Source organism: Tamandua tetradactyla, chromosome 12, assembly GCF_023851605.1.
Source record: "Tamandua tetradactyla isolate mTamTet1 chromosome 12, mTamTet1.pri, whole genome shotgun sequence".
NCBI classification, from domain to species: domain Eukaryota; kingdom Metazoa; phylum Chordata; class Mammalia; order Pilosa; family Myrmecophagidae; genus Tamandua; species Tamandua tetradactyla.
The window spans coordinates 52929523-52951701 of NC_135338.1; the positions used below are offsets into that span (position 1 = coordinate 52929523).

General features: G+C 36.5%; 1 protein-coding gene across 6 annotated transcripts in view; it reads right to left on the minus strand.

Annotated features, from left to right (window-relative positions):
* Positions 1 to 19528, minus strand: part of ATXN3 (ataxin 3) — a 56495-nt gene extending 36967 nt beyond the window's left edge. For all 6 annotated transcript variants that reach the window (XR_013160431.1, XM_077123380.1, XM_077123382.1 and 3 more), the window contains exon 1: positions 19429 to 19528. Coding sequence is in view for 5 of the 6 variants with exons in the window: in XM_077123380.1 (XP_076979495.1) it covers positions 19429 to 19452 (24 nt within the window). In the remaining variant the exon portion in view is untranslated. The remainder of the gene's footprint in view (positions 1 to 19428) is intronic.
* Between the last annotated feature and the right edge of the window lie 2651 nt (positions 19529 to 22179).

Consider the following 22179-nt stretch of genomic DNA (forward strand, 5'->3'; position numbering starts at 1 on the left):
CAGATAAAGGTCTAATATCCAGAATTTATAAAGAGATTGTTCAACTCAACAACAAAAAGACAGCCAACCCAATTACAAAATGGGAAAAAGACTTAAACAGACACCTACCAGAAGAAGAAATACGGATGGCCAAGAGGCACATGAAGAGATGCTCAATGTCCCTGGCCATTAGAGAAATGCAAATCAAAACCACAATGAGATATCATCTCACACCCACCAGAATGGCCATTATCAACAAAACAGAAAATGACAAGTGCTGGAGAGGATGCGGAGAAAGAGGCACACTTATCCACTGTTGGTGGGAATGTCAAAGGGTGCAACCACTGTGGAAGGCAGTTTGGCGGTTCCTCAAAAAGCTGAATATAGAATTGCCATACGACCCAGCAATACCATTGCTAGGTATCTACTCAAAGGACTTAAGGGCAAAGACACAAACGGACATTTGCACACCAATGTTTATAGCAGCGTTATTTACAATTGCAAAGAGATGGAAACAGCCGAAATCTCCATCAACGGAAGAGTGGCTGAACAAACTGTGGTATATACATACGATGGAATATTATGCAGCTTTAAGACAAGATAAACTTATGAACCATGTAATAACATGGATGGACCTAGAGAATATTATGCTGAGTGAATCCAGCCAAAAACTAAAGGACAAATACTGTATGGTCCCACTGATGTGAACAGACATTCGAGAATAAACTTGAAATATGTCATTGGTAACAGAGTTCAGCAGGAGTTAGAAACAGGGTAAGACAATGGGTAATTGAAGCTGAAGGGATACAGACTGTGCAACAGGACTAGATACAAAAACTCAAAAATGGACAGCACAATAATACCTAATTGTAAAGTAATCATGTTAAAATACTGAATGAAGCTGCATCTGAGCTATAGGGTTTTTTTTGTTTTTGTTTGCTTGTTGGTTTGTTTGTTGTTGTTGTTTTTTACTATTATTACTACTTTTATTTCTTTTCTTTATATTAACATTTTATATCTTTTTCTGTTGTGTTGCTAGTTCCTCTAAACCGATGCAAATGTACTAAGAAACAATGATCATGCATCTATGTGATGATGTTAAGAATTACTGAGTGCATATGTAGAATGGTATGATTTCTAAATGTTGTGTTAATTTCTTTTTTTTTTTCTTTCCGTTAATAAAAAAAATAAAAAAAAAAAAGAAATGCCTTTTCAGTAATAACTCTGAATGTTAAAGGACTAAACTTACCAATTAAGAGATACAGATTGGCAGAATCGATTAAGACGTATAATCCGCCTATATCTACTTCCAAGAGACTCATCTTGTAATAGATTGAAAATGAAAGGATAGAAAAAGATTGTCCACGCAAGTTGCAACCAAAAGAAAGCAGGAGTAGCTATACTAATATCAGACAAAACAGAATTTAAATGTAAAGACATCAAAAGAGACAAAGAAAGATACTATATACTAATTAAGTCAACTCACCAAGAAGATAAAACAATTATAAATGTTTATGTTCCCAATCAAGGACCTCCAAAGTACATAAGACAGACATTGACAAAACTGAAGGGAGCGATAGATGTTTCAACAATAATAGTAGGAGACTTCGATACACCACTCTCTATAGACAGAACAACCAGACAGAAGATCAACAAGGAAATAGAGAAGTTAAATAATTGATAAATGAATTAGACCTAACACACATATATAGGTCACTGCACCCCAAAACAAGATAAACATTCTTCTCTAGTGCTCATGGAGCATTCTCCAGGATAGATCATATGCTGAGGCACAAAACAGGCACAAAACATTGCACACCAATGTTTATAGCAGCGTTATTTACAATTGCAAAGAGATGGAAACAGCCAAAATGTCCATCAACAGACGAGTGGCTAAACAAACTGTATTATATACATACGATGGAATATTATGCAGCTTTAAGACAGAATAAACTTATGAAGCATGTAATAACATGGATGGATCTAGAGAACATTATGCTGAGTGAGTCTAGCCAAAAACTAAAGGACAAATACTGTATGGTCCCACTGATGTGAACCAACATTAGAGAATAAACTTGGAATATGTCATTGGTAACAGAGACTAGCAGGAGTTAGAAACAGGGTAAGATAATGGGTAATTGGAGCTGAAGGGATACAGACTGTGCAACAGGACTAGATACAAAAACTCAAAAATGGACAGCACAATAATACCTAATTGTAATGTAATTATGTTAAAATACTGAATGAAGCTGCATCTGAGCTATAGTTTTTTTTTGTTTCTTTGTTTGTTTGTGTCTTTTGTTTTTTTCTTTTTCCTTTATATATATATATTTATTTATTATTATTATTATTATTTTTTTCTCTATATTAATATTCTATATCTTTTTCTGTTGTTTTGCTAGTTCTTTTCCTAAATCGATGCAAATGTACTAAGAAATGATGATCATACATCTATGTGATGATGTTAAGAATTACTGATTGCATATGTAGAATGGAATGATTTCTAAATGTGTTAATTTCTTTTTTTCTTTAATTAATTAAAAAAAATTTCTTGTTCAAAAACCTCATGGAGAGCTAGACTGCTTTCAGTGAAAAAATAAAAGAAAATACTATCATCAACAAACATGTTATCAAAAAAAGATATTAACACTCAATTGTTCAGCAAAATAGTAAGAAAAGGGTGTTTATATCTAAAAATGAAAAAATTCATATAGAATAAAAGTTGAGTTTCCTTAAAATAATGATATATTTCAAAATGAAAGGTAAGATAGTACATGCTGTTAGAAGATTCCTTCTTTTAAACAGTCACAATATAAAATTTTTAACAGAACACATATTCAAAAGAATTTAAATCTAAAAGAGATCGTACACATAATCTTATTCAGTGTTTTCTAAACTTTAGTCATTTTGTATCTCTTTTATGATTTTTATCATATATGTATATATATATTCTATCTACACAATTGACTATTAAAAAATTAAATCACTTTTTAAAACTTAATGAATTTATTTATAGATGATAACCATAAACTTAAATCCACTGAAAACAAAATCATGCTATTAAATCCTATATAGACACTATTGTTTATGGAGAGCTCTGAACCAAAGTCAGATTTCTGTTGAACAGTGAGATTATTAGAGAGGTTTTAAAGAATGATAACTGCTTTCCGTCTTAAATCTTCCCCAACAACGATCCAATGTTAGAAACCTATTAAAGATATCTTGATACCAAACTGAGGCTTTCTCCTTGACATAATCAGAAAAACTGAAAAATGATTTTTCATTGTGTAATTCAATGTTTACTTCAATATTTTATCAAATTATTAAGAGTAGTTAAATGAAATTGTCAAGGGTAACACAGCCAAAAAATAAAAGGACCAGGATCAGACTCTAGGGTTTATTCTATTACTTACATTACATCTGCTTTCTGAAAATTACATTTTTTTTTAAAGCATTGACATATGGCTCCTTTGATCAATCAGGAAAGTCCTACTATTCTATTAAGATATTAGTGCTTTTAAAAAAATACTGCATATTTTTAATGTTTTATATATACAAGTCATAAGTTAGCATTGTTCATTTGTCAACAATCACTATAAATCAGGCTAGTCTTTACACAATTGATAGCCTAGCAGTTCAATCATTACTGATTATTTCAAGGACTCATTTTCAGGACTACCTCCTCTTGTTAATAATCTTGTATTATAAAGTCCTTCTCTTTGTTAAGGGCAGATAAGACTCATAGACTTTTAGTTCTTTGGTAGAAGCATGCAGGCAAGTACCTCTAGAGAAGTCCTCTTCTCTGCCAGCCAATTCATAACAGCCCCATTAATTCTGCTGTCATTCCATGTGGCAGAAGACAGAGACACTAGCTCTGGAGATGGTCAATTAGAAATAGCCGTCTTCAGAAGACTCAATATAAAAGTCTTGGGAAATTTAACTTCTATCATGAGTGAACAGGTTCTTCAGTGAAGAAAAATGTTTCAACGGTAGGAAGAATTTTTGGCCCCAGTCCATGAGTTTCTTCAGCATTTACTGTCTTCTTTCTTCAGCTGATACTCAACAACTGTTATCACCCTGACTTGTCAGAGAAGCAGAATTCTTTTTCCCCCTCTGACAGAAAGAATTCATAGAGCTCAGAATAGCGAAGACAAGGAGGTTTGAAATATTGTTGCCAGTTAAGAAAAATCTCCAATAAGGCATCATTATTTGAAACTTAAATTTTTCTTGGGGGAAGGGGAGAGGAGGAATTATTAACAATTTTTTGGTGATTCTGAACCAGATAAGCTGCTTTCTGGACTGAAGTCTCTTAAAGAGGTTTCCTTCACTATCCATGCAGTTCCGACTTCCCCCAAATAGGTAGAGAGAGATAGAGTGAGATTTTTATTTCCTTACTATGGGCTGCCTTGAATAGCTGTCAGCTGATGTCACAACAAACAGTCATTCCAAGGACTGTGCCAATTTGTGAAACTCATGCCTTATTTGTGGCCAGAGCAAGGAGAGATATCAAGCAAAATATACTGAAGCAAATGCCTATCTATGCAGTACCCTGAGTACAGCATGCAGTGATTAAGGGCGTGGGCTCTGGAATCACAAAAAGTAGTGACCAAATCATCTTTCTATCCACTTAAGAGTTATGTGACCTTGGATAATTTCACATCAGTTTCTCCATCTATAAAATGTGATTAATAATAGGACTTTAATCATTGAGTGATTTTTGAGGATAAAATGAGATAATGGATATAGAATATAGAGCATGTTCTCAAAAAATGTTAGTGCTTTATCTAGGGGTTAATTTTCCTGAATAGTCTTCAAGAAGCAGACTATAGTTTGGTCAGGAAAGCCTTATTTGCCAAAATATCATATTCTCTGAAAAACATATCAAAGTGACCCTTTCAGTAACTCCTTCACTCTCAGAACTCCCATACTGTTCACACAGGCAACAGAACAATAATCAGCTTTTTTTTCAAAATATCCTACGAATGATCAAACTGGAAGGGCAGTGAGTCCTAACCACTTGAATGTTTGACATTTTATCATTACTACTTTGACTTGACCAAACCTTTATTCTATAGTGTAAGCACAGAATAGCAGATAGTTGTACTAAATCAGTAATACTTCCTGTTTATTTTACAGAAAGGGATTTGTATGTTATATTATTCACAAAGATTATCAGGATTTCTGGCCAAATATGAATCATTAAATTCTTAGTATGAGACTTGTTAGAGGTAGCAGGAGTAAAAGGAGATGAAGGCTGATAAAAGTAGATCAAGGCTGAAAGCCAACTGTGATGAGCACTTCAAACAAATGGGGGAGAATTTTTCATTTTACTTGGACAAAAACAATGGCCATTAAAAGCAACAACAAAAAAGAAACCATGGAAATGTGTAATGTCTGTTCTGTGGGATTTCAATGATGATAACATTAATATTTATATACCTGTTAATGACAAAGCTTTAAACATACCAAAGGCACCCACGCAAAGCAACTAGTAGTTGTAAATTGTGGTTTAATAAAACAAATTCATTCACTGTCATCTGAGGTTCATACTGGGATCCTTGAAGAAGCAAAAATAGTAGCTAAGGCCATCTCAAATTTAAATAGTTTCAACAATTAGGGTGCTTTTTGGTAATTTTGAAGCTCAGGGCTAAGAGTTAATACCTTCTCAATTTGCTACTTCACAATAACTGCTGGAAGCAAACAAATCTTATCATAAAGAGATTTATTAAACTTATAAACCACTCTATTATCTATTTTTATACTTATATCCAATTATAAAAAATTAAAGCAAAATATTTTGCAAACTAAAATGTTTCTGTCTTTGAAAAATACTTCCTCCTTTAATTTCTTAAGTGCTATATTTAGGGCTAAACAAACAAGTTTTAATTTATTCATGAAGACATTACAAATTATAGCATATAGTCCTGCTGCTATGATCCAACAATTAGAGTGTAATATTGGATAGTATCCAAAATGAACCACAAAATATTATAAGTGTTTTATATTTTCAGAAACAACTTCCATCCCTGATTATTATTAAAATTAAACTTTATTCTTGTCATTGGAATTTCTAAAAGATTAGCAAAGTAACTTTTAGAGGTGACTCAAAATGATTTTTAAGTCAATTTAATAGATTACTAAATTGAACATACACAAATGGGAAAAAAACAAGATTGTGTTTACATATGAATACATTTGTGCAGTTCAACTACTATACCTCAAGAATGGTCTAATAAATAAAACAAATTCTATGATTTAAGAGGATGGAAATCTCCCAAATGACAGCAGGTTAAAAAAGATGAACATCTGAAAAGATAAAAGCTGAGAGGAAATACGCTCAAAGCCTACTAAACCACAAAGGATTTACACAGGATGTTCAAGAATATGTTCACCAAATCTCAGAATTAGGGATCTTTCACTAGTGACTGAAAGAAGTAGTTTAAGAAAAAGTAATATAAAGCACAGCTTTACACAATAGGTAGAATTCTTATAGAACTCACTATCCAAGAGGAGACAGAATCCAGAGATAATTTGTTTGAGGGAAGATATGAATGTTCAGACCTTAGCATCATGGATGGAAAATGCATCTCCTATAAAACGTCTCTAGTAACCACTGCTAAATCCAGTACTGAACTGGATGAATCAGTGCTATGACCCAAAATGTACAGGAAACAACATATTCAATAAAATGCGACTGTATTACATTTTGGCTCTAGAGGATGCTTTTTCTTTGCATACCAAACTTTATATTTTTTCTTGCAGTATGGAGATAATAGATAAAATACAGAAATAAGAAAAGGACAAGAAGAGGAAGAATAGAAAATTAATTTTGCCTGCTGAGAAAATCAATAAAATTGATGCACCACTAGCAAGACTGACAAAGAAAAAAAGAGAGAGGATGCAAATAAACAAAATCAGAAATGAGAAGGGGTGCATTACCACAGACCCTCAAGAAATAAAAGAAATTATTCAAAGCACTTTCTCTGATCTTATGGGATGAAGCTGGACCTCAATAACCACCAAAGAATGAGAACATTCACAAATATATGGAGATTAAATAACACACTCTTAAACAACCAGTAGGTCAAAGAAGAAATTGCTGGAGAAATCAGTAGCTGTCTGGAGATGAATGAAAATGAGAACACAACTTATCAGAACTTATGGGATGTGGCAGAGGCTATGCTGAGAGGGAAATTTATGGCCCTAAATGCCTGTATTAAAAAACAAGAAAGAGCAAAAATTGAGGACTTAACAGTACACCTGAAGGAACTTGGGGAAGTACAACAAACTAACCCCAAAGCAGACCGAAGAAGAGAAATAACAAAGATTAAAGCAGAGATGAATGGGAGAACAAAAGAATAGAAAGAATAAAAAAATCCAAAAGTTGGTTCTTTGAGAAAATCAATAAAATTGATGCACCACTAGCAAGACTGACAAAGAAAAAAAGAGAGAGGATGCAAATAAACAAAATCAGAAATGAGAAGGGGTGCATTACCACAGACCCTCAAGAAATAAAAGAAATCTTAAGAGGATACTATAAACAACTATGTGCCAACAAGTTAGACAACTTACATGAAATGGACAAATTCCTGGTAACGCACAAACAAGCTACACTGATTCAGGAAGAAACAGAAGATCTCACAAAACTAATCACAAGTAAAGAAATTCAATTAATCATCAAAAATCTTCCTACAAAGAAAAGTCCAGGGCCAGATGGCTTCACAGGGGAATTTTATCAAACATTATAGAAAGAACTAACACGAATCCTGCTCAAACTTTTTCAAATAATTGAGGAAAAAGGAACTCTATCAAATTCATTATATGAAGCTAATATCATTTTAATACCAAAACTGGGTAAGGATGCTACAAGAAAGGAAAACTACAGGCCATCTCCCTAATGAACATGGATGCAAAAGTTCTCAATAAAATATTAACAAACTGAATCCAACAGCACATTAAAAGAATTATACACCATGACCAAGCGGGGTTTATACCAGGAATGCAAGGATGGTTCAACACAAGAAAATCAATTCATGTAATACAGCATATTAACAAATCAAAAGAGAAAAATCACATGATCATCTCAACTGATGCTGAAAAAGCATTCAACAAAATTCAGCATCCTTTTCTGATTAAAACACTTCAAAAGATAGAAATCAAAGGTAAATATCTCAGTATGATAAGGGAATATGTGAAAAACTGATAGCTAGCATTGTACTCAATGGAGAGAGATTGAAAGTTTTCCCCCGAAGAACAGATACAAGACAAGGATGCCCAATGTCACCACTATTATTCAACATTGTGCTAGAAGTTCTAGCTAGAGCAATCAGGCAGGAAAAAGAAATAAAAGGCCTCCAAATTGAAAAGGAAGAAGTAAAACTCTTATTATTTGCAGATGACATGATACCTAATTTGGAAGATTCTGAGAAATCTACAGCAAAGATACTTGAGCTAATAAACAAATTTAGCAAGGTAGTAGAATATAATAATATTAATGTGCAAAAATCAGTAACATTTCTATACATAAGCAATGACCTAGCTGAGGAGTCAGTTAAGGTAAAAATTCCATTTAAAATAGCAACTAAAACAATCAAATACTTAAGAATGAACTTAACTAGAGATGTAAAAAAACTTGTACACAGAAAACTACATAACATTGTTAAAAGAAATCAAAGGAGATCTAAATAGGTGGAAAGACATTCCCTGCTCATGGACAGGAAGGCTAAATATACTTAAGATGTTAATTCTCCCCAAATTGATCTACAGATTCAACATAGTACCGATCAAAATTCCAACAACATACTTTGAAGATTTGGAAAAGCTAACTACCAAATTCAACTGGAAGGGAAAGAGACCCTGAATAGCTAAAAGCATCCTAATAAAGAAGAATGAAGTGGGAGGATTAACAGCCCCTGACTTTAAAACCTATTATAAAGCCTCAGTGGTCAAAAAGGCATGGTACTGGCACAAATACAGAAGCACTGACCAATGGAATTGAGTCAAGAGTACAGAAATAGACCACCAAATCTATGGTCAACTGATTTTTATCAAGGCCCTCAAATTCTTTGACCTGGGACAAAATAGTCTTTTCAATAATTAGACATGGAAAAACTGGATATCAATAGCCAAGAGAATGAAAGAGGACCCCTATCTTACACCCTACACAAAAATTAACTCAAAGTGGATCAAACACCTAAATAGAAGAACTAGCACCATAAAGCTTCTAGAAGAAAATGTAGGGAAATAGCTTCAAGGCTTAGTAATAGGAGGCAGCTTCTTAAACTTTACACACAAAGCACAAGCAACAAAAGAAAAAACAGACAAACGGGAACTCCTCAAAATCAAATGCTTCTGTACCTCAAAAGACTTTGACAAAAAGGGGAAGAGGCAGCCAACTCAATGGGAGAAAATATTTGGAAATCGCGTATCAGACAAAGGTTTGATTTCTTGTATACACAAAGAAATCATACAATTCAACAGAAAAAGAATAAACAATCCAATTGTAAAATAGACTAAAGATATGAACAGGCATTTTTCTGAAGAATAAATACAGATGGCCCAAAAGCACATGAGAAGAGGATTGTTTTCATTGGTTATAGGGGAAATGCAGATCAAGACTACAATGACATACCACCTCACACCTATAAGAGTGGCTGCTACTAAACAAACAGAAAACTATAAATGTTGGAGAGGATGTGGAGAAACCGGGGCACTTATGCAGTGCTGGTGGGAATGTATAATGGTGCAGTCACTATGGAAGACTGTTTGGCAGTTCCTTCAGAAACTAAATATTGAGCTGCCCTATGACCCAGAAATAGACCTACTTGGTATATACTCAGAAGAGCTGGAAGCAACGACAGAAACAGACATTTGCACACTGATGTTCATAGCAGCATTATTCACAATCGCCAAAAGATGGAAACAAACCAAATGCCCATCAACAGACGAGCAGACCAAAAGAATGTGGTACATACATGCGATGGAATATTATGCAGCGGTAAGACAAAATGACATCCGGAAGCACATGACAAGATGGATGAGCCTTGAGGACATAATGTGAGCAAAATTAGCCAGACACAAAAGGACAGATACTATATGATTCCACTTTTAGGACCAGCATAAAGGTATAATCAGAGGCTTATAATACAGAATATAGGGGACTTAGAAATACATAGACTAGAGATGGGTGAACTGTTAGCTAATGTGGTTGAATAGACAGGAGGGAATAGATAGGAGCGAAGGTGGTTCTCTAGTGGCTCTATAAGTAATATTACCATATTGAAGATGAACAAGATTGAAAGGGGGTTGTACAGACCAATGTGTTCCACTGATTCAAACTAGAAATATGAATCAGTTCTCGCAAGAATTACTTCAAAGATATGATTCTTATATAAAGAGCGTTTAAGTCCAGGGTACAGGGGGAAAACTGCTATTGTATGCTATGGGCTATGTTCAAAAGTAAACCATCAGCACAACCACAGCAACAGCAGAGGTAAATAATGGGGTGAGGGACAAAAGTTAAGAGGAGGTTTAGATTTCCTGTTTGGTGAGGGTGTGTTTATTGGTTTTCTTACTCTTGGGAACAATGAAATTACCTAAAATTGAGAAAGCTGATGGACCATGGACTTTGGGTCCTCTATATGATGCCCAATGAATGCAAGTGGCTGAAGGATGCACTGATGGAGAATTATACTGGCTAATAATGGTGTATACTTAGGAATGAAGGTTGTGCTGCTACAAAAAGGAACAAAGTTGTGAGGCATGCAATAATGTGAATGAACATGTGGGACATTTGGTAAGATAAAAGAAGACAGAAAGAAAAAAACAACGATGGTATGGTCAACTTTAGAAAATGCTTATAAGAAAACAGGGGCCTCGATTGTAAGCTTTTAGAGCAGACACATTAAGTCTAGAGTGGTGATTATTATTTTCGGATTTTGAGAGGCTGTTTTATATATATAATCTGGTATTTAGAGATAAGAACGAGGCTGAACAGGTTGGGGTTAAAGTAATTCAGAACACAAGGGTAAGGAAGACAGTGTCTATATTTTAGAACCACACATACTCTTGGAGACCATCGAAAGAAAGGTTTATCTGGAACTGAAATTTACTGTAGTGTATAATCTAATTCAACCTATCTGCATAGCTCATTTGAACAACTGAAACACAGGCAGCACAAAATAAGAAAGAGGTCCTTTAATCCTGCATAGATTACTGTAATGCCTGGAAACATTCTAGAATATATTAAGCAGATAATCAGAAAGTATTGGCAAAGTCCCCTGAGCAAGGGGAGAAAGAATATTGAACTATTAAACCTTACCATCAGGGATCTCCTGATACTGCGTCAAACTTTAGGGACACCCATATCAATAGGCCATGCCCTCGATCATGAAGCTTACTCTTATGAAACTTATGTAGGTAGTGGAGAAGCTTAACTACCTATAGGCATGCCTAAGAGTTACTTCTGGAGGACCTCTTTTGTTGCTCAGATGTTACCTCAGTCTGTCTAAACCCAACTCTGCAAGTGAAATCACTGCCCTCCCCCCTACGTGGGACTAGACATCCAGGGTTGAAAGTCTCCTTGGTGACATGGGAGAGGACTTCCAGGGATGAATCCAGGCCTGGCACTATGGGATCAACAATTACATTCTGACCAAAAGGGGGAAAAAGGTATAATTAATAAATTATCACTGGCAGAGAGAGTTCAAATAGAGCTGAGGGGCTACTCTGGGGGTTGCCCTTACACAAGCTTCAGGTAGACCTTGCTACCTATCATAACCTGCCAACCCCCAACCAGGATCATTCCAGCCAATCTTAACACCTAGGGCAATACATAAGACTCCACAATGGTTCTATGAATTGGGGTAACTTTCCAGAAACTGACAACCTCCAGATGGGTCCCTGGTCCAGATAAGTCCTGAAATCTAGCCTAGCCTCTTCAGAAAATCAGATAGTTCCAAGTCCCTACCCCATATTAGTGACAGACCCTAACACCCCTAAAGAGAGGTATGGAAAGATCAAAGGTGACGGTGGAGTTATACAGAGAAGACAGGATTTAACAAATGAATATGAATGCTGAATCATTAAATTGATATCTCTTTTAGTCTCCAGTATTTTGGATTCAGCTAGAAGTAAAAACCCAAAATTGTGAAATTGTAACCCATGTCAAACTCTGAAATATGTTGCACAACTAATTGTGGTGTTGTGCTTTGAGATGTATAGTTTTTTGTATGTATGTTATTTTTCACAAAAAGAAGGAAAAAGTCAATCATGATGATAAAAAATACTTAAACCCTTTAGCCTCCTGTATTCTGGAGCTACTAGAGGGAAAAAATACGAGAGGATCATATGGTAGTCCATGACAAACTCTGATCTGTCCTGTAACCACCTGTTGAAGAGTGCTTTGAAAACTACTGCTTTTTTATTTCTTTGCTTTGTATATATATTATACTATACAATAAAAAAGTTAAAAAAAAAAAAGCAGTAACTGATGGAGAAGTGGACCATTCACAAAAATGTGGAAATTAAATAGCACATTCTTCAGCAACCAATGGGTGAAGGAAGAAAGGACAAGAGAGATTAGAAAGTTATCTTGAGGCAAATGAAAATACAACATAGAAACACTTGTGGGATATAGTAGAGTCAGTCCTGAGAGAGAAATTCATAGCTCTAAAGACTTATGTTGATAAAGAAGATCTCAAAACAGAAATCTAACCTTACAACTAGAAGACAGAAAAAGGGAGTAAATTAAACTAAAGTGAGCAGAGGAAAGAAACAAAGTTTAGAGTAGCAATAAATGAAATAATCAACAAAGAAACTATAGAGAGGATCAAGAAAACTAAAAGTTGGTTCTTTGAAAAGATCAGTAAAATCAACAAATCCTTAGCTAGAAAAGAAAGAAAAAAGGAGAAAGGATGCAAATAACTAAAATCAGAAGTGAAAGAGGGTACATTACTTCTGATTCCAGAGAAATAAAGAGGAGTATAAAAGGATATTTCCAAGGACAGCCGTATGCCAAAAAATAGATAGCCTAGATGAAAGAAATTCCTAGAAACAAACTTATATTGACAGAAGAAGAAACAGAAGATCTCAACAGACAAGCAACAGGAATATTAAGTCAGTAATCAAAAGCCTCCCAACAACAACAAAAAAGCCCAGGAGGAGATGGATTCACTAGTGAATTTTATTACTAAACATTTCAAGAATTAACACCAATCGTACTTAAACTCTTCCAAAATATTGAAGAGGAGGGACCACTTCCCATCTCATTCTTTGAGGCCAACACCATCCTAACACCAAAGCTATATAAAGATACCACAAGAAAGAAAATCACAGACCAACTTTCCCTATGAATACATCTGCAAAAATCCTCAACAAAATACTAGCAAGCTGACTCCAACAGATTAAAAAAATTATATACCGTGATTAAGAGGAATTTATCCCAGAAATGTAAGGGTGGTTCAACATAAGAAAACCAATTAATGTAATAATGAACTACTAGAATGAAGGAAAAAAAAACACAAGATCACCTCAGTTGATAAAGAAAAGTTATCTGACAAAACCCAGTATCCCTTATTCATAAAAACATTCAAAAACTAGGACTAGAAGGAAACTTTCTCAACATGATTAAGGGAATGTAGAAAAAAATCACACTAACATCATATGCAATGGTAAAAGACTGAAAGCTTTTAGGAACAAGATAAAGACATTGCTGTCACCACTGTTACTGAACATTGCATTGGAAATTCTAAGTAGAACAATTAGGCAAGAAAAGAAAGAACAGATAAATGGGACCTCATCAAAATTAAAAACTTGTGTCCATCAAAGAACTTCATCACAGTGGTAAAAAGAAGCCTACAGAATGGGAGTAAATGTTGGGAAACCACTTATCCAATAATGGTTTGGATATATATAATATAAAGAATTCTTACAACTTAAAAATAAATATATATAATATAAAGATTTTTTACAACTTAAAAATAAAAAGACAACCCAATTAAAAATGGGCAAAAGACTTGACTAGACATCTTTCCAAACAAGATTACAAATGGCCACAAAGCACATGAAAAGATGCTCAACATCATTAGCCATTAAGGAAATGCAAATGAAAACCACCATGAGATACCATTTCATACCCATTAGAAAGGCTACTACTAAAAAAAGAAAATAAATATTGAAGAGGATGTGAAAATTAGGAACACTCATTCATTGCTGGTGGGAATGTAAAGTGCTGCAGCCGCTGGACAGTTTGTCAGTTCTTAACAAAATTAAATACAGAATCACCATAACGCCTGGCAATCCTACTTCTAGCTTTGTACTCAAAAGAACTGAAAGGAGGAACTGAGTCAGATATTTGTGATGTCGATGTCAGCATTATTCACAACTGCCAAAAGATGGCAACCCAAGTGTCCATCAACAGATGAATGGATAAGCAAAATGTGGTATATACATATAGTGGAATATTATCCAATCATGAAAAGGATCAAAGTTCTGATACATGTGACAACATGTATGAACTTTAAAGATATCATGTTGAATGAATAGCCAAACCAAAAAAGGACAAGTATTGTATGACCTCACTGATATGAAATAATTAGATAAATTCGTAGAGTCAGAAACTAGAACAGACAAGAATATAGGTTACCAGTGGCCCCAATAGGGGTAGGAAATGAGGAATTCATGCTTACTTGGGAGAAAATTTTTGCTTGGGGTGATGCATAAGTTTTGGTAAAGGATGGTGGTGATGGTAGCACAACACTGTGAACGTAATTAATGGCACTGTATTATATATTTAATAAGGCTAAATGGGGGAAATTTTAGGTTGTATATATATTACTAGAAAACTGCAAAAAAATCATAGGACTGTAAAACACAAACAGCGAACTCATGTAAACTACAGACTATAGTTAATAGTACAATTATAACACTACTCTTTCATAAATTGTAACAAAGGTTCCACACTAATGCAAAGCATTAGCATCAGGGAAAACTGTGTGGGGGTGGGGTTAGAGGGCAGTATATGAGAACTCTATGCTCTGTATGGTTTTTCTGTAAACATACATCTCCTCTAATAAAAAATGTTAAAAACTAAAACTCAACATATGCATACCCTACATTCTAGCACTTTTCCTCCTAGTTACATAATGCAACAGAAATGCACATATTTCTGTTGCACATAAATATACATTTACCAAAAGACATTGTATAACACTGTCAATAGAAACTCTACTCATAATGGCTGCCATTATGAGAGCTTCATCAAAGTAGAAAGAATAAAATACATTTACAAAGGAATACTATACATCCACAAGAATGAATTAACTATACCAATGTTAAATAAAAGAAGACATGTTCAAAAGAGTACACACTGTATGATTCTATTCACATAAGCTCAAAAATAAGTGAAACCGGTGATGGTGGCAAAACATTGTGAATTTAATTAATACCACTGACTTGTATATTTGAAAGTAGTTAAAATGGGAAATTGTATGTCGTATATATGTTACTTCAATACAAACTAAAAAACAAAATCAAAAACATAAAAAACAGGCAAAAATAATCCATGATGTTAGAATTTAGGACAGTGGTAACCCTCGCAGCGGAGGGTGTGGAGGGAAAGTCAGTGCCTGGAAGAGGTACAAGAGGAGCTGCTAGGTTGCAGGTAAATGATCTAAGTGTTGTTTATACATGAATGTTCACTTTGTGAAAAAACTCAGATTTGTGTACTCCTATATGTGTTACAGTTAATTAAAAAAAAAGTCCAAACAACAACAAAAAAGGCTCTGGTAAGAAACAGCTATTTTACACGTCAAGAACTACTTAAACTGGTGACCAGCAATGGATTTTCTGGGAACAATATTAAAACTAATCTTCTGTCCTGCTGACAGGCCACATGCCTCATAGTTTGGGTTTCTCAAACTATGGTCATCATACTAATATCACAGATTTAATGACAGTAAAATATCTGATCAAAAAAATCTATATTAAAATTATCTTTAAAATATGAAAAATGAGCATTTAAAAGTAAACTTTGTCTAATAAAACTGTATAGCTATAGGAAATAATATCAGCAAGTCCTGTACTTCTACTATGATTTAATGGAAGGAAAAATGATTCAAAGCACAGACTGTCCAGCCCAAATCTGAAATTGCTTTTTAAGTCATAAAATGAATCAAAGTCTATATGGACCGAAAAATATCATACAATGGTGTCACCCAAGATGGTGTATTTTCCCCAAGAAACTATTCCCAGCCTCCTCTTTATGAATCATCAGTCATTATTAAGCTTTAACCAAAATCAAACAGAACTCTGATTTGCTAGAATAAGTATTTCAATCCCATGATTTCAGGCTCAGACTTTATTGTCTTGTGATGACAGAATCAGAAATTGAGCAAACTGAATCTCCACTTCTACCAAATATCTTACAACAACACAAAAAGGAACTGCAATCAAATCACTTCCCCCCAAAAGATTTCAAGATCAACGTGAAACTAGTTCAAACACCCAGTGATACTACTAACCAAAACAGAAACCAGGCAAAAATCTAAGGGTGCCTCAGAAATGGATGAATCAAAGGCAAGTAATCAATCCAGCAGCAGTTCTTCACCTCCTCTTAGTGTCCCTCACTCATTACAAGATTCAGCAAACAATGGTCAACACTCCTATAGCACTGACTTTATGCCAGACAGCATGCTAAGCACTCATAAATTTGAGGTAGACACCTTATCTTCATGCTATGGAAGAAGAAACTATCACAGAGATAAGTAACTTGCTGAGGATCACACAGATAGTAGCTGTGGGTTCACAACCAGGCCAGTGGATTCAGTTTGTGCCATTACCACAACAAGTCACTTACTTATATGGAATTTGGTTCTTCCTAAACCTCAAAAATTCTAAAGATGGCATAACAAATATCACTATGTCAATGTTCAGCATCTTTTTACTATCTTTAAATATGCCTTCAACAAGTCTGGTTATCACTCCCAGTTCACATTACATTAAAAGTTACCAAAATCAGATGGCACAGTGACCACATCAAGAGTAGTCAGCAAAGGAAGCAATAAGAAAAATGACAGAAGGCAGTCTCCAGAACTAAAACCAAACACCCCAGCCAGCAGTTAGCAGCCATTTAGTATTAGGATTTAAGATAGGGGTCAGCAAACTACAGCCCACATGCCAATTTCGAACCATGCTAGTAGCTAAGAATTGTTTTCACATTTTTTAATGGTTGGAAACAAAACAGAACAATGAAGACTATGCTATGGAGACCCTACATGATCTATAAGGCCTAAACTACTGCTTACTTTAAATAAACAGCATCATACACATCTAATGCTGAAAGAACTTTCTTGGTTCATTAAATATTTATTGAGTGCCTACTATGTGACAGCCACACAGTTATTGAGTTTACATTCTACTGAATATTCAAAATGACAACTTTGAAAATTGGGAAGCCAATGCTCCAAGTGAAAGTTGTTGCAAGGCCCTTTGAAGGCAGGTATCCCTGCCTACACAACTTCAAGGCTAAAAGTGACTCTCTGGCTCTTCAAACCCAGGACCTAGCAAGGGTTAAAGGGAGTGGGGGGTTGGGGGGAGGAAGGGAATACCCTGGAAAATGGCATATAAAGCACATACATTGCCAGAAAAGTCCGTGTATGGGATTAATGATGGGCCTTATGGTTGGAGGTACTTTCCACACTCTTAAAACATGCCTGAAAAACTTTAAGAGCCTTCATTCGCTAAGCATATATAAATGGATGCGGGGAAACGTATGTGTTGGTAGTTGGGCAGGGAGCCTACTTTTTAAATCTGTACACTGCTAATAGTTGAGGGTGGACTTCTTTTAGGGAAGATTAGGCTAGTGCCCAGCTTCTTTTGGTCCCATGGTTCAGTAGTAAACATAACAGAAATCTATCCAAAGTAGTAACAATCAATATTGTTTAAAATACACTGTTTAATTCTCATGCAGCAGTGTGTGAAAACGCTTAAAATATTACATATCGAAACATCTTGATGCTCCACCAAACCCTTTGAAAATTAACAAAAATACGCACAGGCAGGGTTCTCTTCACATAAATCTCCTTAACCAAGTAACTGAATTCCTCTGGTGTAAGATTCATAACTCATTTCAACCAAGTCAAAAGATCAACAGTAACTATACCTATGAGTCCTTTCTCCCCAACATATAAAAATGTCAACTCGAGTTTCAAAACTTTCTGAAATGTGTTCTATAAAACATAGCATCCCATATGTCACTATGCTTCTTGTCTTTGTCATGTATGTGCATATGTGTGTATTTTTAAATGTCTTGCATAAGTGAACATTTACAAGTATTTAATAAAACAAAAACCCTATGTTCCTATAAATAACATCTTCACCAGTAACCCTTTTCAAACATGAAACTGTTATGAAACAAGTTATCATTTGCAAAAGTTGTCCTGAGGAAGGTTTCACTCATACCCGAATGAACTGATAATTGTATGTGAGCAAAGATGAGATTCTGTTATCACAATACAAACAAAATTTTAAGACCAGGTACATAAATGTAAAAACCCTAAATGAAAAGATCTTAAAAAAATTTTTTTTAAAGAAACGAGTTTCTCCACATGCCACAAACAATAACTTCAAGTGGGTGGTCATTTAAGAATCAAAGCGAGAATAGGCTAGGCAGACCACCACAACGAAATTATTCCAGTCCACTTCTATCATCTAGTAACAAAGCGGGCTTCCTAAACAGGAAAGATGGGAGTACACAAAGAAACCAAACCCAAACATCCTGTAACAAAAATTCTTGTGACGAGGAGGGAGTACGGGGCTTCCTCCTTTACTTCTTTAAGTGTCAAACCCTACATATGGACGAGTCAAGGTCCTTGCGCTTGGGAAGCTCATGGACCTAAAGCGGGAGAAAGACTTGAAGCCCAAGGATCTAAGTGTTTGGGAAAGTCTAAAACAGGACTGAGGAGTCTAGAGAAGAAAAAGTTAATTCTGCCAGGACTAGGAGTGAGTTGGAGTTGGGAAGGGTCAGGGAGGTTTCGCGAGGAGAATGTAGCTAGAATCTGGGAGTGGGCGACAGGGTGTGGAGAATGAATTTTCGAAAAGGTTACGCAAACTGGCGGAGAAATGCAGAAGCCAATCCATTCGGTGCCATCCCTAACTCGTGCTCCGAAGTGCCCCGGGCCCTGCTTTCACTCCCTCCCGGATACCCGGAAGTCCCGGGTTCTGGGCTCCTGGGTATCCCGGGGCAGGGGCCTCTGGGGTTAAGAGTGGGGCAGGAAAGCTCCCCTCCCAGCGCGGAGGAGGCGGGCGGCTCGGGAGCGGCCCCTCGCCCCGTAAAGCCGGGACGACGGCGACTCAGGTCCCACCCAGCCCAGCCTTCCGGAAGACGGCAATATTACATTCCAAGCTCGCCACCGCGCCGCAGGCAGCGCCCCACCGAATGCGGACACTCACTTTCTCGTGGAAGATGGACTCCATGTTTATTTGTCCAGAGCCAACGGCCCCCGTACCGAACCAGCCCCCTCCAGCCCCGCCCCTGGCCCCACCCCTCCGCCCACCCCGCTCCGCCTTGTTCTCCCCCTGTTCACGTGTCTGGCACAGACCAATCATCTCCTGGAATGCAAGTCACGTGGAGCGCAGAGCGTGTGAACACCGGGCGGTAAACGTGAGGACACGTGATCTTTGTGCACAGCTTTCCATCTCCTGATAGCTGGTTGGCTCGTATTAGTGCAGCGCCCCCTGCCGTCTGGAGGATCCTCTTCCTTTTCCACCCTTGCTGTTGGATTTTAAGCCATCTGGATAAGGCTCTGGATAAGGACCATTGGGTTTTATGGTCTTTTTTCCTTTTCACTTTACTGTGTGCTTTTCATATATTATATTTTTCATATAAATATTTAATATCTAACGGCCTCTTCCACTTAAAACCTCAGAGAAAAGGCATCATTGTATCATTTTTGTGTAAAAAAAATAGTTAATATTTATGTAGTGCTTACTATGGGCTAGACATTAGTACCAGCCTTCCGTATATCAACAAATTGAATATGGCAAGCTTTAATGTAGGTATTAGTATCATCCCTATTTCACTTGTGAGAAAAGTGCAGCCCAGAGGGGTTAAGAATAGCACAGTGTCCAAAGTTAACTAGTAAGTTGCCATGCCAGGGTTCAAATCCAGGCAGCTTGTACTAGTGAAAGTACTCTGTCCCTGAAGACGAAGTATCATTTGGGGTCAACTAATAAGTTCAGTAAAGTGTTGGTGGTTGATGAAGCTGAAGGGATAGGTTAGGAGCAAATCTTACATATTGAAACTAGGTTAAGAAAGGTGTACCTTTTAAGGTTAATGGTGAACTAAACAAAGTATTTTAAAGAGAAAGAGACATATCCAGGTTTATTTTTCAGATAGATCATTGTAGTCCCAGAAGAGAGCAGTTGCTGGTGAAGGAATCTTGGACTCGATGATGATGGTGACCTGGACTAGGATAGTGGCTTGGAGATGGAGTGAGGCCATTCAGAGTGATAATTAAGAAATAGGGACACTCAAAATAATTCGGTTAGGGAGTGGGGAGAAAGATATGGAAGACTCAGAGAACACTCCTGGGTATCTGCTTTATTTCCTTAGCTATTCAAGTAAATACCATGCAATGGTGTTTTAGTTTGTTAATGCTGCCAGAAATGTACTATACCAGAAATGGGGTGGCAGGGATGACATTCGGGGTTTCTCTGCCAGCTGGGAAGGCACATGGCAATGGCTGCTAGCTTTTTCTCCGGGCTTCTAGTTTCAAACAGCTTTCGGGGGGGGGGGGGGGTGTTTCTTTCTTCATCTCCAAAAGTGTCTGTGTCAGCTTTGAGAATTACCAAAATGGGACCTTCTTAAAGGACTGCAGTAAACAGATTAAGACCCACCTTGAATGAGCAGAGATATATTTCCATGGAACCCATCTAATCAAAAGGTCCCACCCACAATTGGTCTGCCTCCACCAGATTGGACTAGGAAAAAGAAAATGGCTTTTCTAGGGTACACAATAACCTCAAACCAGCACAAATGGTTTGGCTTATACAATGGGAATATATGAACTATGTAAATTAGTGATATTTTCCTAGTTATCACTCTGAATGGCCTCACTCCATCTCCAATTTTAAGGCTAAGAAAAAGTTCAAATGAAGGCATTATTGAGGTGATGCTTTCGTCCCAGAGACTGGCATTCTGTGGCTGGCTGCCAGTGATCCTTGGTTCTGGCTTTTCTGTTGTGTGGCAATGCAATAGCTGCCAGTCCTGGCTCTCCCTTCTCTTCTGGGTTCCGTTAAACTTCAGCTTCTTGTTTCCCGTGGCTTTCTCTCTTTCTGTCTGACTTTTGTTCTGCTTATAAAGAACTCCAGTAACAGGATTAAGAACATCCTGATTGAGTTGGCCACATTTTAACTGATGGACCCTCATCAGAATATCCCACTTTTAATGGGTTCACACTCACCAAGAATGGGTTAAGTTTAAGAACATGTGTTTTGTGTTGTGTTTTTTTTTTCCTGGGGTACGTACAGCTCCAAACCACTGTACTATCCTAGGCAGCCACTTGGGAAAGAGTGTTATTTATTGATATAAAGAATACTGGAGAAGGAGCAATGTTTTGGGAAAAGAAGAATGTGAAAAGTTTAAATCTTTGTGATGTTTAATTTGAAATATCTGTAAGACATTCAAGTAAGTGGTGATGATTAGTGTCTGGGTCTGGAGATCATGAGGCTGGTTTGTGCTGTAGAACCAGGGAGTCACATAAAAAAGGTAGCTGAAACTATTGAAGTGAATAAGATCATCTTGAGGAAAGGAAAACATAGAGAAGAGAATCTAAAAGAAACCTAAGGATAGAGAAGGAGCAACCACGGAGGAGGGAGGAAAAGCAGAGCATACTATTATGGAAGCCCTGGAAAGAGAACGTGTTTCAAGGAGCAACCCGGCGTCAGTTGCTGCAAAGAGGTCAAGCCACATAAGGATTTACAAAAAAACACACTAGGTTTTGTTGCCATGGAATCTATTGGTGACATTGGAGAGTGCAGGTTCATTCAGAAGAGCAGAAGGGGCAGCGGGAGATAGGAAATGGGGACTGCTGGTGAGGACCAGGTTTTCAAGACCATTTATTGAACATCTCTGTGTCCACAGCATACAGTTCTTGTATTATGGAAACAGTACAGATTAGGAACTGTGGCCTAATTAGGGAT